The following is a 17117-nucleotide window of genomic DNA, read 5'->3' as shown; positions in this document are numbered from 1 at the left end:
AAAGCTTAAAACAAAATAGCAGAGAATGATCCTGCAAGCTACGGTGTCAAATGAGATGAACATGTTGAGTGGTATATTGTGGAGGTTAGTACTTGGATTGACATGTATTTACAACTGGAATGCAATAACAACTGAGGTGGTAGAAGCTGTGACCAGCTTCTTGGTGTATCTTAGCCACTTCAGACACGGCTCCTGGCTGAGGTGGCAGTAGAAGTGTTCTCTGAAAGCCCTACTTTGGTATCCCTTCAATTAAGAGTCCTTCTCCTCCTTCCCTCTCTGCAAACAGTTTCCTTTTCCTGTTGCCTGTGCTCTCTCTGCCATGCTGCAGCTGAATAAGGACTGCAATAAAACCCCTGTTTGAGTGAACAGGTATTCAGTGTTCTGCATTCTTTGGAAAAGTCCAGCAACACTTCCTTCTGACTCCAACACCTCCAACAACACTGAATACACAACTGCCAACAACGAAGGAACGTCAAAAGTATCTTACCTGGAAGTCCTGTCTTAACGTCTTTAAACTCCCTCCACCTTTCTCCCCCTGCTCTCCTCACTGCCACGCTCCATGCTCTCCTCAGCAGCACACACTGCCACACCTGGGTTTTTCTCCATCTTCCTCAGAGTCCTGCAGCACGCACAGTTTAAAACTCACCGCAGGCCGCAGCACACTTATAAGCTTCCCACCATGGCATGTTAGGTGGGAACCACTGATCTAGAGCTTGTGCACAGGGCACAATTTAAATATAGAATAAAGATACAGAATCCCTACCGTGCAGAAGGAGGCCAATCGGCCACCAAATCTGTACTGACAGCAATCCCACTCAGGCCCTGTTTAACCTCACATATTTACCCCGCTAATCCCTCTAACCTACGCATCGCGGGACACCAAGGGCCAAATTAGCATGGCCAATGCACCTAACACGCACATCTTTCTGACTGTGGGAGGAAAACGGAGCACTCAGGAGACCCATGCAGACGTGGAGAGAATGTGCAAACAGTGATCCAAGTGGGAATTAAACTCAGGTCCCTGAAGCCGTGAGGTAGCAGTGCTAACCACTGTGCCACCCATCTGAAATTAAACTTGGAATCACTGTCATTCGTGAGGATAGTGTAGAACTTTAAAAAGGGACATAAATAAATTGATAGAATGAGCAGACAAGTGGCAGATGAAATTGAAGGTGGAGAAGTGAGGCGGAAGAAAATAGAGACACAGGAGGAGGGGGGTCTGGGTGTATATGGGCATTATAAGGCTGAAAGTGGCAGAACAAGTTGACAGCATATTTGCATACAATATCCAAGGTTTTACTAATAGGGATATAGAGTACAAAAACAAGGAAGATGTTACAAACTTAGAACATTAGTTCGTACTCAATTGAAGTACTGCGTCCAGTTTTGGGCACCACACTTTAGGAAAGATGTGAAGGCATGAAAGTGTGTAGAAAAGATTCACGAGAATGATTCCAGGGATGAAAAACTTCAGTCACATGGACAGACAGGAGAAGTTGGGACTGCTTTCCTTGGGGAGAAAGTTGAAGGGAGCAAAACAAAACTGACAAATGTGGAAAAACTCAGCAGGTCTGACATCATCTGTGGAGAGACAGTAGAACCAATGTTTTGAGTCAAGATGACCCTTCGCTAGAGCTGTTTTAAATTCCAGTATTCGCAGTATTTTGCCCTTGCTAAAGTTGAGTGGAGATTTTAGAGATGTTCAAAATCATGAGGGGTCCGTACAGAGTAGGTAGGGAAGAACTATGCCCATTGTTGGAAGGATCAAGAGCAAGAGGGCATAGATTTAAGATAATTGTAAAAAGAACTAAGGGATTCATGAGGCAAAACATTTTTACACAGCCAGTGATTAGGCTATGGAATGTGCTGCCTCAGCAAGGTGGAGGCCAAAGCAAGCAAGACATTCAAAATGGAGTTTGATCATCATTTGAAAAGGAAGACTTGTGCAGGGCTACAGAGAGAAGACAGGAGTGTGGCACTGGGAGAACTGTTCCTTCGAGGAGCCAGATGACAATAGGCTAAATGGCTTCCTTCTGTGCTGTAACAATTCAATGATTCGATGATTCTGTTTGTGACATTACAGGTGTACCATGGCAGGACAAAATCATGAATATGGCTGTCCTCTCAAAGGCAGGGCTCCCAGTCATGTTGGCATCAATCAGAGGCAGCTTTGGGAGACTAGGCTGATTCACAGGATATGAAAGGTTTGCATACCAAAGGGCCTTCCCTGCAGTGCCAGAGCCACAGCCAAATGTCCACCTGAGCCAAATGAAACACCTGAGATTCCACTTCAACGATGCTTGCAAGTGTGATATGAAGGACCTAAGCATCATCTATAGCATGTGGGAGTCATTAGCTGGCAAAAGAAGCAAATGTGGTTCCTCTTATTGACTAGAGTGTACGACCATGACAACCGCATGCACTAATAGCACCCTGACATCAGGCACCAACACCAAAAACAGTAATCCACAACATCACTTGACAGCTTCACTTTCAACATTTGTGACAGAACCTGTCAAAGATTGGCCTCCACAGATGAAAACACTCCACCTAAATGAATTGTCTCTTGCATGCACATCTCATATTTATAGAAGGATCCCAACATTACTTCAGATGGTTACATTTTTCAGCTACATGATCGAAGCACTTTATACAATGATAAACACCTTCTGATAAAGCAACAAATGCCTCATGACTTCCACATAAAAATCTTTTCCCACATATAATTACATCTTTGATTAACAACAGTATATTTCAGAACAACTCATGATTAATTTTATTTTCTGAGTTCTGCTTTTATGAATCAGAATACAATAGATCACTGCATCCTCACACCTTGCAGCTCTAAGATTGTATCTCCATTTGCTTCACTCATGAACACACAACATAGAAGGAGATGAAGCCTTTAGTCCACCACGTATGCTCCTTCCACAGGTCAGGCACAATAACCTGCTCCATCGCAGATGCTCCATAACCCATTTAAACTGCCTTGTAACAAAATCAAGCCCAAAAACATCCAAGCAACTATAAAGCTTTGAAATGTTTACCTTCAGGAATACTAAATGTCTCTTTTGCAGATGGCGTCACTTGTAAAGTTAGTCTTTCCACTTTTTTCTTTTCCCTTTTCCCTTCTACAATAGGACTTCGTTCCAGTAATCCCACTGCAACATTAAAACAAACATTCCTGTAAACGAACTTTGGTTTCAAACTCTTTAAACAAAGCAGCACTGATTTATACTTTACCCCTCTCCTCCTCCTCCTCCTCCTCCTCTTCTTCCTCCTCCTCCTCACTCTCCAATTGTTCTTCTTTCTCTTCTTCTTTTGTGGAAGACTTGTCAGGCTTACTTCTCTTCTTTGTTCCTTCAGCTTTGTCCCCTTTCTCAACTGCAACCATCTTTGAATCTGCTTCCACCGACATTAGAATGTCTGTTAACATATAAAATCAGTATTAGCTCTTAAGGAAACAAGCACTAGAACATTCACAAAATGCAGAATGCATCATGACCTGCTTAAAGCATACGACTCTAAGCTTTGATTCGTAACCCTTATTACAGTTTTTTTTAGTTCACAATCTTTGAACAATTTCAGCAATAGCTTTGAAAAGAAACAAGAACGTAAGAACATAAGAAATAGGGGCAGAAGTAGGCCACCCAGCCCTTCGAGCCTGCTCCGCCATTCAATAAGATCATGGCTGATCTGAAGTGGATCAGTTCCACTTACCTGCCTGCTCTCCATGACCCTTAATTCCTTTATCAATCAGAAATCTATCTACCCCGACTTAAACATATTCAACGAGGTAGCCTCCACCACTTTAATGGGCAGAGAATATCAGAGATTCACCAACCTCTGAGAGAAGTAGTTCCTCCTCAACTCTGTTCTAAACTGCGCCCCCCCCCCCCTCTTATTTTGAGGCTGTGCCCTCTAGTTCTGGTTTCCTTTCTAAGTGGAAAGAATATCTCTACCTCTACCCTATCTAGCCCCTTCATTATCTTGCAAGTCTCTATAAGATCCCCCCTCAGCCTTCTAAACTCCAGCGAGTACAGGCCCAATCTACTCAATCTCTCCTCATAAGCTAACCCCCTCAGCTCCGGTATCAGCCTGGTGAACCTTCTTTGTACTCCCTCCAAGGCCAATATATCCTTTTGCAAATAAGGGGACCAAAATTGCACACAGTACTCCAGTTGCGGCCTCACCAGTGCCTTGCACAGTTGCAGCAAGATCTACCTGTTTTTATATTCTATTCCCCTCGCGATAAAGGCCAACATTCCATTTGCCTTCTTGATCACCTGCTGCACCTGCAAACTGAGTTTTTGCGATTTGTGCACAAGGACCCCCAGGTCCTTCAGCACAGTAGCATGCTCCAACTTTTCACCATTTAAATAATATTCCAACCTACTATTATTTCTTCCAAAGTGGATAACCTCACATTTGCCATCATATTCCATCTGCCAGGTCCTCGCCCACTCACTCAGCCTATCCAAATCTCTCTGCAGACTTTCCGCGTTCTCCATGCAATTCACTTTCCCACTCATTTTCGTGTCATCAGCAAACTTTGTTACCATACACTCAGCCCCTCCTCCAGATCGTCTATGTATGTGGTAAACAATTGAGGCCCCAGCACCAAACCCTGCGGCACGCCACTAGTCACCAACTGCCAAACAGAAAAGCACTCATTTATTCCAACTCTCTGCTTCCTGTTAGATAGCCAATCCCCAATCCATGCTAACACTTTACCTCCAACTCTGTGTACCCTAACCTTCTGCAGCAACCTTTTGTGAGGCCCCTTATCGAATACCTTCTGGAAATCTAAAAACACCACATCCACCGGTTCCCCTCTGTCAACCGCACTAATCACATCTTCATAAAAATCCAGTAAATTCGTCAAATACAACTTCCCCTTCATGAATCCATGCTGCGTCTGCTTGATCGAACCGTTCTTTTCCAGGTGTCCTGCTATTTCTTCTTTAATGATGGATTCTAGTATTTTCCCAACTACAGGCATTAAGCTAACCAGCTTGTAGTTAACTGCCTTTCGTCTGCTACCTTTTTTAAACAGCGGCGTAACAGTAGCTGTTTTCCAATCCGCCGGCACTTCGCCAGAGTCCAGTGGATTTTGATAAATAACTGCTAACACATCTGCTATTACTTCTGCCATTTCTTTCAGTACCCTGGGATGCATTCCATCCGGTCCCAGGGACTTGTCTACCTTCAGTCCCAAGCACTATCTCTTTAGTAACAGAAATTGTATTAAGGACCTCATCTCCTACCAACCCTCTATCTTTAATATTCGGTAAGCTATTTGTGTCCTCCACCGTGAAGACTGACACAAAAAATCTTACTTAAAGTCTTAGCCATTTCCTCGTTTCCTACCATTAAATCCCCCGTCTCGTCCCCCAAGAATCCAACATTCACTCTAGCCACTCTCTTCTTCTTTATATATTTGTAAAAACTTTTACTATCATTTTTTATATTTAGGGCTAGTTTAGTTTCATACTCTATCTTTCCTTTCTACATCGCTTTCTTAGTCATTCTTTGTTGTTTTTTTAAATCTTTCCCAATCTTCTAATTCCCCACTATTTTTAGCCGCTCTGTACACATCTGTTTTTAATTTAATACTCTCCTTTATTTCCTTCGATATGCACAGCTGGTTTTCCCTTTTCTTTCAGTCCTTCTTTATCACCAGAATATATTTTTGCTGAGTACTGAAAAAGATCTTGAAAATCCTCCACTGTTCCTCAGCTGTCCTACCAACCAGTCTGCGCCCCCAGTGTGCAGTACCCAATTCCACCCTCATCTCATCATACTCCCCTCTGTTCAAGCAGAGGACACTGGTTTAGGACCGTACTTTCTCACCCTCCACCTGTATCAGAAATTCAACGATATTGTGATCACTTGTCCCAAGAGGATCCCTCACAAGAAGATCCTTAATTCTACCTGCCTCGTTACATAGTACCAGATTTAAGATAACTCGCTCCCTTGTAGGTTCTGTAACATACTGTTCAAGGAAACAGTATGTTTCACAGTATGTAACAGCAAAAGGGACAAGTGGCAATTTCTTCCCAAAATTGGCTCTCATCACTTCTCCTTTACCACCTTAAATGTTTCCAAAATTCCCAATTTTATTATGTCAACATATACTTCCACAACAACCTATACTTCCAATGTAATAAAGTGTCCCAAGGTACTTCACAGGAGCACTATGAAACAAGATTACACAGAGGACATCAGCAGACATGAATATACAAACATGCAAATCAAGACAAGGAATAGGCCATTAAGCACCTCAGCCTGCTCCACCATTCCATCACATCATGGCTGATCTGATTGTGGCCTCAGTCCCACATTCCAACTATCCCAATAAGCTTTGACTCCCTCATCAGTCAAGAATCTCTCTCTCTCTACCTTAAAAATATTCAGTTACTGGGTGCGATATAAGGTTAGAAAAGCTCACGATAGAAGATGGTAAGCCAGTCAGGAGAACATCGGAATACTCATAGATATACTTAACAAAAGCATAGATGGGGGTTTCGGCAGTAGATGACCCAAATCAGCGGGAGGAGTTGGATAAAGCTGCCAGGAGAAGTGGATAGAGTTGATGACTAGCAGACAGAGTTTACATCAAGAACTGACAATGACTTGGATCTTCTGATAATTAATTGGGAGGAAATTCTTGCTTATCCATTACAGGATGTTAGACAAGCAGTGTGACAAATCAGAAATAGTAAAAGGGTTGAGAGACAAAGCTGGATGCTCTTCTGAGACATAGGATGTTGAGGACAGATTCCTGAAGAACTCTGGAAATAACAGGGCTGGAGTGAAAGAGAATCCATTGCTATGGCTTCTCTGACTAAGATGGGAAAGATAATTGAACCAGGTGGGGTTACCCAGACAGCTGGAAGATTGTATGGTTAACCATGTTGAAGATGAAAGGTGAGAAAGATGGAGAAGTGTCATTTGCCACAGTCAGTCAATCACAAATGATTTCATTTGCACCACTTTATTAAGGATCTCTGGCCACTTCTTCGCGCCACTGCTACTCCTATCCCCACTTCTCGCATAACTTGAATTACTACTGGTTGTAATACTTAACAGGAGTGGTATCAAACAAAATTTGGCACTGAGCCTCAGAGATATTAGGACAGATAACCAAAAGCTTGTTAAAAGAGACTTAAAAGATACAGGAGGCAAAGAGGCACAGTTGTTTAGGGGAGGAACTCCAGAGCTTAGGTCCATCAGTGGAAATCAGGGATGTGCAAGAGGCCAAAACTGGCAGGATGCAGAGGGTTCAGAGGACTACTGGAGGTTACACAGATAATGAGAGAATAAGAACAACAAAATATCAAGGAGGTTTCACAGAGCAGGAGCCATGGAACTATACAATTCCTGCAGTGCAGAAAGCAGTCACTCGGCCCACTTAGTCTGCACTGATTCTCCAAAAGAGCATTTTACCCATTGAACCTGGGTCCCTGGAACTGAGAGGCAGCAGTATGACTCAACATCATGCTTACCCTAACCTCAAATGCCAAGTACAAGGAGCTCATGGAGTTCCTTCAGCTTTCATATCGAGATCGTCTATGCAACCAACTCTGCCTGTTCCATTCTTGGCTGTAATCCTTAAATTATCCCAGTCGCTTACCCATTTTATCTGTGGACTTCATCTCTATATTCCTTTAACATTTATCATGATCTAGTTAGTGACCTTTTCTTTTCTCTCTCTGAACCTTCTTTGCTTGCAACTACCTTTCCAAGCTCCCAAGTTAATTGACAGTCAATGCCACCCTCTCCTAAGCAACTTAAATTCTCCCCTACAAAACCACTATCAATATCCTTCAACTGCAATGTCACCTATCTACCTTCTCCAACTGTTGCATTACTTAAATCTTCCTTTATAAATTTTTCCTTAACTAAGGTTCCAAAACTCAGTCGCCTCCTAGATCATGTTCACCTCTCCAGTAATTCCGTTTACTTTCACAAAACTCATGTCTGTCCTACTTTTGAGATCATTTACAATCACACAAGCCAAATCTACAAAATTTGGAAGGAAAAGCGACAAACATCTCCAAGAATGGCTGACAGTTACAAAATGCTGACAACTCAGTGATTGTTTTAAAATCTGCCTCAAGTAAAAGATCCATGATCAAAGTCACTGCTTCAAGGTTAACAATTCGATGCTTATAATCGTCCAATAGACCAGATGAAGATTTCTTAGATCACATTTTGTAGTTCAATTTATTTTCTGTGAAATGTCTACTGCGTTATATTCACCCTGCCACCCAAATTATTTCTCTGTCCACACATTCACTCAGCAATAGCGTGCATTTCAATTGATAAGTGATTCAAAATTTGCAGCTGCCAAAATTTCACCTTTCAAGCAATTTTCCCGATTCCCAGTCATGCTGCTCACAACAGCCTAGATATCAGCTGTTTTTCAGCCTCCCAAACTAAAGGGGATAATGGGGCAACTATGCATCCTATTTATAAATCAAATTACTTCACTGGCATACAAAAATGTATTGATGTAATAATGAAAATTGATTAGTATTTTACAACACATTCACAATTAACCATGGTGAATCGGCAGCACTAAAATTGGCTGTTTCTTATTTCATTTAGTTGAAATCACCAAGATGGCAAAGGGAACTATCAAGAGATTTATAACAGAAACGCAATAAAGTAGAAAACACTACACTATAGGCTGCTCATCTTTCTAAGGCACTAGTCAATTCCAGGCTATGGAAACACTGACGGGTTGGGAATCTGACTGCGAAAGGATTTTCAAAAATTACAACTTTCCAAATATTTGAAAAAGCAGGACAAATCCAACCCAGCCAATTGCCACCACAGCAGTCTACTCTCCAAAAAAATTGTGGATAGTGTCATTATAAGTGCTATCAAGTTGCACCCACTCACTAACACACAGTTTGGATCTGTCAGGGCACCTCAGGTTTTGACCTCATTACAACCTTGATTGAGACAGCTGAGCTCTAGAACTGACAGGAGCATGATTGCCCTTCAGAGCAAGGCAGCATCTGACCAAGTGTGGTATTCAGGGGCCCTTGCAAAACCTCAATCAATAGAATCACAGTGAAAACTCTCCGCTGGTTTTGAGACATATCTGGCATAAAGGAGGATGGTGGTGATCACTGGAGGTCAATCTCAGCTCCTAAAAATCGTTGCTGGAGTCCCCGGGCCAAATCATCTTCAGTTGCTTCATCAATGACCGTCACTCCATCATAAGATCCAAAATGGGGATGTTCACAGATGACTGCACAGTGTTCAGTTATATTTGTGACTCCTCAGATACTGAAGCATCTAAACCCCCTCCCTAACATCATGTACCTACACCACATGGACTGCTGTGCTCAAGAAGCCAGCAAGCACTTTTCACTTGGAATGTCTATATGCAGTAAAACCTGGGTAACACTCAGGACTAGTGATAATTGTCAAGTAACATTCGTGTCTCATATGTGCCAAGCAACAAACATCTCAAATAAGGGAACCTAACCAAACCCCCATGACATTCTACAGCATTACCATCCTCACTAGCATCATCCTAGGGTTTACCATTAATGAGAAATTGAACTAGTCATAAAAATCTAGTAGCTACAACAGCTGATCAGAGGCGAGGAGTCCTGCGGCAAGTAACTCACCTCTGGACTCCCCAAAGCCTGTCCACTATTTATTTATAGGGTACAAATCAGGAATGTGATGGAGTACTGCCCACTTGCCTGGATGACTGCAGCTTCAAGGCAACAAAAACTCCACACCATCCAGGGCATTCAAGGTTCTCTTATGATTAACATGCAGATTCAGTCGGCAGTTAGGAACACAAATGCAATTTTAGCATTCACATTGAGAGGGCTAGAATACAAGAGCAGGGATGTACTTCTACGGCTGTACAAGGCTCTGGTCAGACTCCATTTGGAGTTTTGCGAGCAGTTTTGGGCCCCATAACAAAGAAAGGATGTGCAGGGCTTGGAAAGGGTCCAGAGGAGGTTCACAAGAATAATCCCCGCAATGAAGAGTTTGTCATATGAGGAATGGGTGAGGACTCTGGCTCTGTACTCATTGGAATTTAGAAGGATGAAGGGGAAATCTTATTGAAACTTGCAGGATACTGCGAGACCTAGACAGAGTGGATGTGGAGAGGATTTTCCACTAGTAGGAAAAACTAGAATCAGAGGACACGGCCTCAGGCTGAAGGGACGATCCTTTAAAATAGAGACGAGGAGGAGTTTCTTCAGCCAGAGTGATGAATCTGTGGAACTCTTTGCTGTGGAGGCCAAGTCATTGAGTGTCTTTAAGACAGAGATAGATAGGTTCTCGATTAATAAGGGGGTCAGGGGTTATGGGGAAGGGGCAGAAGAATGAGGATGAGAAAAATGTCAGCCATTCACGATTGAATGGCACAGCAGACTCAATGGAACAAGTGGCCTAATTCTGCTCCTAAGTCTTTTGGACAATGCAGCCGACTTGAATGGCACCCATCCACCATAATACACATTCACTTCCTCCACCACCAATACACAGTGGACTGTCGGAAGAGCTGACCTCTCAGCTAGAAATGGAGGGGCAGCAGATGGATGGGAATACCACCAGCATCTGCATGTTCTCCTCAAAGCCACACGCTATCTCTATCACTATTCCTTCACTTGCTGCGTCAAAATCTTAGAACTCCCTCCCTAACAGCACTGTGCATGCAAGTTACACCACATGGACTGCAGCAGTTCAAGAAGCCAGCTCACCAGTCCCTACAAAGGCAATTAAAGAAAAAGGCAATAAGATTTGGCCGAGCCTGCAATGCTCACATCACAAAAAAAAACCCAACTTACAACATTTTAACAAACTTAACCACAAAGTGTCGTGTTGCTATTAGTACAAAGTGTAATGATAAAAAGATTCCCACTGATTGCTTCAGACATTTGGCCTATAATTCATCTATAATAACAAGCAACTTTTTTCCCATCTGGACTGTTTTGATTGGTCAGTTTAAGGGAGCTATCAAATGTGGTTGTTCTGTTCCTATGGAATGACAGATGGTCAATTAGATATTTTAAAACCTTATTGTAACATTTGCTTAGTAAGTGCACAGAGCATTACATTTTTTGATCCAACTGATAGAAAGCACCTGGTACAAGGTTTAAGGTCCTCTGTTTACAACTAGGTGTGGCTCTTCTAACCTCTGCCATGCAGGTAATGTCAGATGTGTGCTTGCAAACTGTGACATTGAAAATGCCTCATACACACATACATAGTTGTTTAGCTATCCTATGCAAAGAAGGAAAGTGGGTATAAAGCAGTGGGAATTCCCTCTTGACAGCTGTGAAGGTCCACTGTCTTTTTATTTTAAAATACTGGGGTGGAAATCAACGAGAATTTGTCCTTTCCCCTCACCTCCCACACCAGTGGTGTTAATATACACAGCATCTAGAAGGTGAGTGTGTGCAGGCATTACCTGGAACCAGCTAAGCAACAACTGCCAGCATAGACGGCAGCTCTGCGCTGGCCCAGTATGCATGCAAGATTAGTGACAACACCTGCCCGGCTCTCCTCCTCACCCCCCGTCATCCAACCCCTAGCTCATTAAGGAATGAAGCCTAAATTTTGTTCCACTGAGAACACAGAACATTACAGCGCAGTACAGGCCCTTCAGCCCTCGATGTTGCACCGACCAGTGGAACCAATCTAATGACCCTCTAACCTAAACTATTCCAATGTTATCCATATGCCTATCCACTGACCATTTGAACGCCCTTAAAGTTGGCGAGTCCACAACTGCTGCAGGCAGGGCATTCCACGCCCTTACTACCCTCTGAGTAAAGAGCCTACCTCTGACATCCATCCTAAAACTACCACCCCTTGTGTTAGCCATCACCATCCGAGGAAAAAGGCTCTCACTGTCCACCCTATCTAGCCCTCTGATCATCTTGTATGCCTCAATTAGGTCACCTCGTAACCTTCTTCTCTCTAATGAAAATAACCTCAAGTCCCTCAGCCTTTCCTCACAAGACCTTCCCACCATACCAGGCAACATCCCAGTAAACCTCCTCTGCACCCTTTCCAATGCCTCCACATCTTTCTTATAATGCGGCGACCAGAACTGTACGCAATACTCCAAGAGCGGCCGCACCAGAGTTTTGTACAGTTGCAACATGACCTCATGGCTCCAAAATTCAATCCCTCTACCAATAAAAGCTAACACACCATACGCCTTCCTAACAACCTTATCAACCTGGGTGCCAACTTTCAGGGAGCTATGCACATGTACATCAAGATCTCTCTGCTCGTCAACACTACTAAGCGCGCTTCCATTAGCCCTATATTCTGTACTCCTGTTACCCTTACCAAAGTGAATCCCCTCACACTTTTCCGTATTAAACTCCATTTGCCACCTCTCGGCCCAGCTCTGCAGCTTATCTATGTCCCTCTGCAAACTGTAACATCCACGCTCACTGTCTACAACTCCTCCGACTTTGGTGTTGTCAACAAATTTACTAACCCATCCTTCTACACCCTCATCTAGGTCATTTATAAAAATGACAAACAGCAGTGGCCCCAAAACAGATCCCTGAGGTACACCACTCGTAACTGAACTCCAGGTTGAATATTTCCCATCAACCACCACCCTCTGTCTTCTATCAGCTAGCCAATTCCTGATCCAAACTGCTAAATCATGCTCAATCCCTTGCATCTGCATTTTCTGCAGTAGCCTACCATGGGGAACCTTATCAAACGCTTTACTAAAATCCATATACACCACGTCAACTGCCTTCCCTTTATCCACCTCTTTGGTCACCTTTTCAAAAAAACTCGATAAGGTTTATGATGCATGACCTACCCTTCACAAAACCGTATTGACTATCCCTAATCAATTTATTTCTCTCTAGGATCAGCATTGCCTTGTGTTTAGTTAAGATCTAAATCGATACTGTTGGAATTTAAGGGGCGGTGAGGGTAGCTCATGGGGAAATATCAGAGTTATTATGGCAATTACTTAGGAGGGGATGGCATGCATAGCTTAGGAGGGATGCACAGTAAAAAGTCTCACAACACCCAGTTAAAGTCCAACAGGTTTATTTGGTAGCAAAAGCCACAAGCTTTTTGAGTGCTACCCCTTCTTCAGGTGAGTGGGAGTTCTGTTCACAAACAGGGCATATAAAGACACAAATTCAACTTACAAAATAATGGTTGGAATGTGAGTCTTTACAGGTAATCAAGTCTTAAAGGTACAGACAATGCGAGTGGAGAGAGGGTTAATTACAGGTTAGAGAGATGTGTATTGTCTCTAGACAGGACAGTTAAATGAGATTTTGCAAGTCAAGTCGTGGGGGTTACAGATAGTGTGACATGAACCCAAGATCCTGGTTGAGGCCATCCTTGTGTGCAGAACTTGGCTATCAGTCTCTGCTCAGCGAATGTGCGCTGTCATGTGTTGTGAAGACAGCTTTGGAGAACGCTTACTGAAGATCAAGACTGAATGCCAGTGACCGCTGAAGTGTTCCCCAACAGGAAGAGAACACTCCTGCCTGGTGATTGTCAAGCAGCATTCATTCATCCGTTGTCATAGCGTCTGCATGATCTTCCCAATGTACCATGCCTTGGGACATCCTTTCCTGCAATGTATCAGGCAGACAGTGTTGGTCAAGTTGCAAATGCACGTACTGTGTACCTGGTGGATGGTGTTCTCATGTGAGATGACGGCATCCATGTCGATGATCTGGCACGTCTTGCAGAGGCTGCTGTGGCAGGGTTGTGTGGAGTCATGGTCACTGTTCTCCTGAAAGCTGGGTAGTTTGCTTCAGGCAATGGTCTGTTTGAGGTTGTGCAATTGTTTGAAGGCAAGCAGTGGGGGTGTGGGGATGGCCTTGGTGAGATGTTCGTCTTCATCGATGACATGGTGAAGGCTCTGGAGAAGCTTCTCCACTCCAGGGAAGTACTGGATGAAGAAGGGTACTCTGTCTGCCGTGTCCCGTGTTTGTCTTCTGAGGAGGTCGGTGCGGTTTCTGAAAGATGTCCCCTTAAGAACAGGACATGGCGCTCAACTCATTGATCGACAGTTCCGATGCGCCACAGTGAAAAACTGCACCCACCTCCTCAAAAGACAAACATATGACATGGCGGACAGAGTATCCTTCGTTGTCCAGAACTTCCCCGGAGTGGAGAAGCTATGATGTCTCCTCAGGAGCCTTCAACATGCCATTGATGAAGACTAACATCTTGCCAAGGCCATCCCCACACCCCCACATCTTGCCTTCAAACAATCGCACAATCTCAAACAGACCACTGTCCGCAGCAAACTACTCATCCTTCAGGAAAACAATGACCACGACACCACACAACCCTGCCACAGCAAGACGTGCTGGATCAGCAACATGGATGCCATCATCTCACGCGAGAACACCAACCACCAGGTACACAGTACATACTGCTGTAACTTGGCCAATGTTGTCTACCTGATAAGCTGCAGGAAAGGATGTCCCAAGGCATGGTATATTGGGGAGACCATGCAGACACTACGACAATGGATGAATGAACACCATTCAACGATCACCAGGCAAGAATGTTCTCTTCCTGTTGGGGAACACTTCAGCAATCACAGGCATTCGGCCTCTGATCTTTGGGTAAGCGGTCTTCAAGGCGGCCTTCACGACACACGGCAACACAGAGTCGCTGAGCAGAGACCGATAGCCAAGTTCCGCACGCACGAGGACAGCCTCAAAGGGGATCTTGGGTTCATGTCACGCTTTCTGTAACCCCCACGACTTGCCTGGGCTTGCATCATCTCACTAACTATCCTGGCTGGAGACAATATACATCTGTAACCTGTGCTTAACCCTCTCTCCACTCACGTTGTCTGCATCTTTAAGACTTGATTACCTGTAAAGACTCGCATTCCAACCATTATTTTGTAAATTAAGTGTGTCTTTATATGCCCTGTTTGTGAACAGAATTCCCACTCACCCGAAGAGGCAGCGCTCAGAAAGCTTGTGGCTTTTGCTACCAAACAAACCTGTTGGACTTTAACCTTCTTACTGTGCTTACCCCAGTCCAATGCCGGCATCACCATATCTTTGGCAGGATGGACAGTGGATTTGGTTAGGCACATTAATGGTAAATGTTTTACAGGTCTCTGCAATACAGGGCAAATTATGAACTCTGTGCCTCAATGTTATGGAATAAAAAGGGGCACTGTACTCATCAGATGAATTATAGTACCTAGGGAGGCACTGATGTAGTAGTAGTATTGCTGCTGGACTAGTGATCCAGAGACTCAAGATAATGCTCTGGGGTCCCGGGTTCAAATCCCATCATAGTAAATGGTGAAATCTGAATTCAAAAATCTAGAATTAAAAGCCTAATGATGACCATAAAACCATTGTTGATGGTTGTAAAAATTGGTTCACCAATGTCCTATAGGAAGGAAATCAATCACCCTTACTTGGTCAGGCATGTAATGACCCCCACATCCAAATTACTGCACTCTACAAGTGTCCATACTTGGTCTTAAAGTTAAACACCAGTTTTCAACCAGGTCAATTTTATGATTTTATTAACAGTATGATTGAATGAAGAAAACGTTGACCACCCATGAATGGTTGACAACAGAGTACTTGTGATGCATTAACCTAGCTACATTTGACTGGGTTTTACTCATTATTGTTCATCAATATCTCTCCTCCTCCATAGGACTACTTTTCCATTTCTCCATTCTTAGTTAAGCAAACACATTTCCACCGTTCATTCTCTTACTTTCCCATCTCGGTCACCTCTAGATTTTCCAAGGATGGTACCAACATATCCTGATCAGTATACCATTTTCTCATTCATACACACAAGGCCAGCTTCCAGCTGCATATTAAATGATAGCCAGCTCTATCAGACCACCCCTTTGCTCAGTCCCTACTGTCATTGAGCTGTCATTCAAGACTTGTTGAGCAAGCAGTGTGAGTTAATATTTTTTCATTCAATATTAATAAGATCAAAGAATCATCTTCAACTCCCAACCTCCTGCTGCTCTTAACTAAATAACTGAAAATTTCATAATCTTGTTTGCAGCTAATTTTAACCCCACATGCGCTCCAATTGTAAGGACCATTTATTTCCATTTCTAAAATAACTTGTTTCTAATTCTCAGTTTACTTCTCTGCTTCTATGATCCTTTAGCATGCTACTGCCACTTCCACACTTGACTATTCTAACGTCATCTGTGTTGGATTTCTATCCATCTCCTCCATAAACTCCAACTTGTCTAAATCCCTGCTGTTGGACCTTACCCTGCATAGTTTCCCCTGCCTAAACTCTGCAACTCCTTCCAGGTTTATAGCTCCACCCTTCATTCAGCTGGTTATATCTTTTATACATCATCCCAACCCCTCACCTGTACCATGCTTGGTAGATCTTTCGGTCTTAATTTCACTGTTTGGAACTTCTTCCCCAAGCTTCTTCCAACTTCACAGAATGTTCTTAAAGCCCACTTCTTCAATCAAACTTGGCCTGACTTGGAATCTTTTACTTTTTGGCTTGGCATCCACTTTCTTAACCATTCATCAGTTGCTTTTGGGCCCTTCTGTTTAAAAAACACACCAAATCGTTGTGAACTTTCCCATCAACTTTCTCAGTCTAAAGTTCAGGAATAAACCATCTGTTTGCACCAAATCCAGTTTCACATTGGAAGCCTTCCAACACATTTTGTTTCTGCTAGCTTTTTGTAACAGCTATCCAGTCTCCTGTGCTTTGCCCACGGACCTGCAAGTTTCTTTCCTTTTCAAGTCTATGTTCAATACCTTGTTGAAAGTTACTACTGTAAGCAGCCCTAGCAAAACTGGAGTCTTTGGGAATTGGGGGAAATCCTTCATTAGTTGTAGTTATACCTGGCACAGGGGAAGATGGTTGTGGTGGTTGGAGGCCAATCATCTCAACTCCAGGACAGTGTATACTAACACATGTAACAATAACAAACTCAAATTAAAACATTACTGCACAAGTTTCTCAGGGTAGTATCTGAGGCCCAACCATCTTCAGCTGCTTCATTAATGACCTTCTTTTGGTCATAAGATCAGAAGCGGGGATGTTTGCTGATGATTATATCATAGAAACCCTAAGTGCAGAAGGAGGCT

The 17117-nt window shown here is 43.3% G+C and overlaps 1 protein-coding gene across 2 annotated transcripts in view; it reads right to left on the bottom strand.

Annotated features, from left to right (window-relative positions):
* Positions 1-17117, bottom strand: part of dek (DEK proto-oncogene) — a 62337-nt gene that overhangs the window by 33350 nt on the left and 11870 nt on the right. For both annotated transcript variants that reach the window (XM_080204025.1, XM_080204032.1), the window contains exons 2-3: positions 3244-3426; positions 3048-3161 (exon numbers count right to left, since the gene is read on the bottom strand). In XM_080204025.1, the coding sequence (XP_080060151.1) occupies positions 3048-3161; positions 3244-3426 (297 nt within the window). The remainder of the gene's footprint in view (positions 1-3047; positions 3162-3243; positions 3427-17117) is intronic.

Source organism: Carcharhinus amblyrhynchos, chromosome 2 (genome assembly GCF_965287045.1).
Source record: "Carcharhinus amblyrhynchos chromosome 2, sCarAmb.v2.hapA, whole genome shotgun sequence".
Classification (NCBI taxonomy): Eukaryota; Metazoa; Chordata; class Chondrichthyes; order Carcharhiniformes; family Carcharhinidae; genus Carcharhinus; species Carcharhinus amblyrhynchos.
This window is presented reverse-complemented; position numbering and strand designations above follow the sequence as displayed.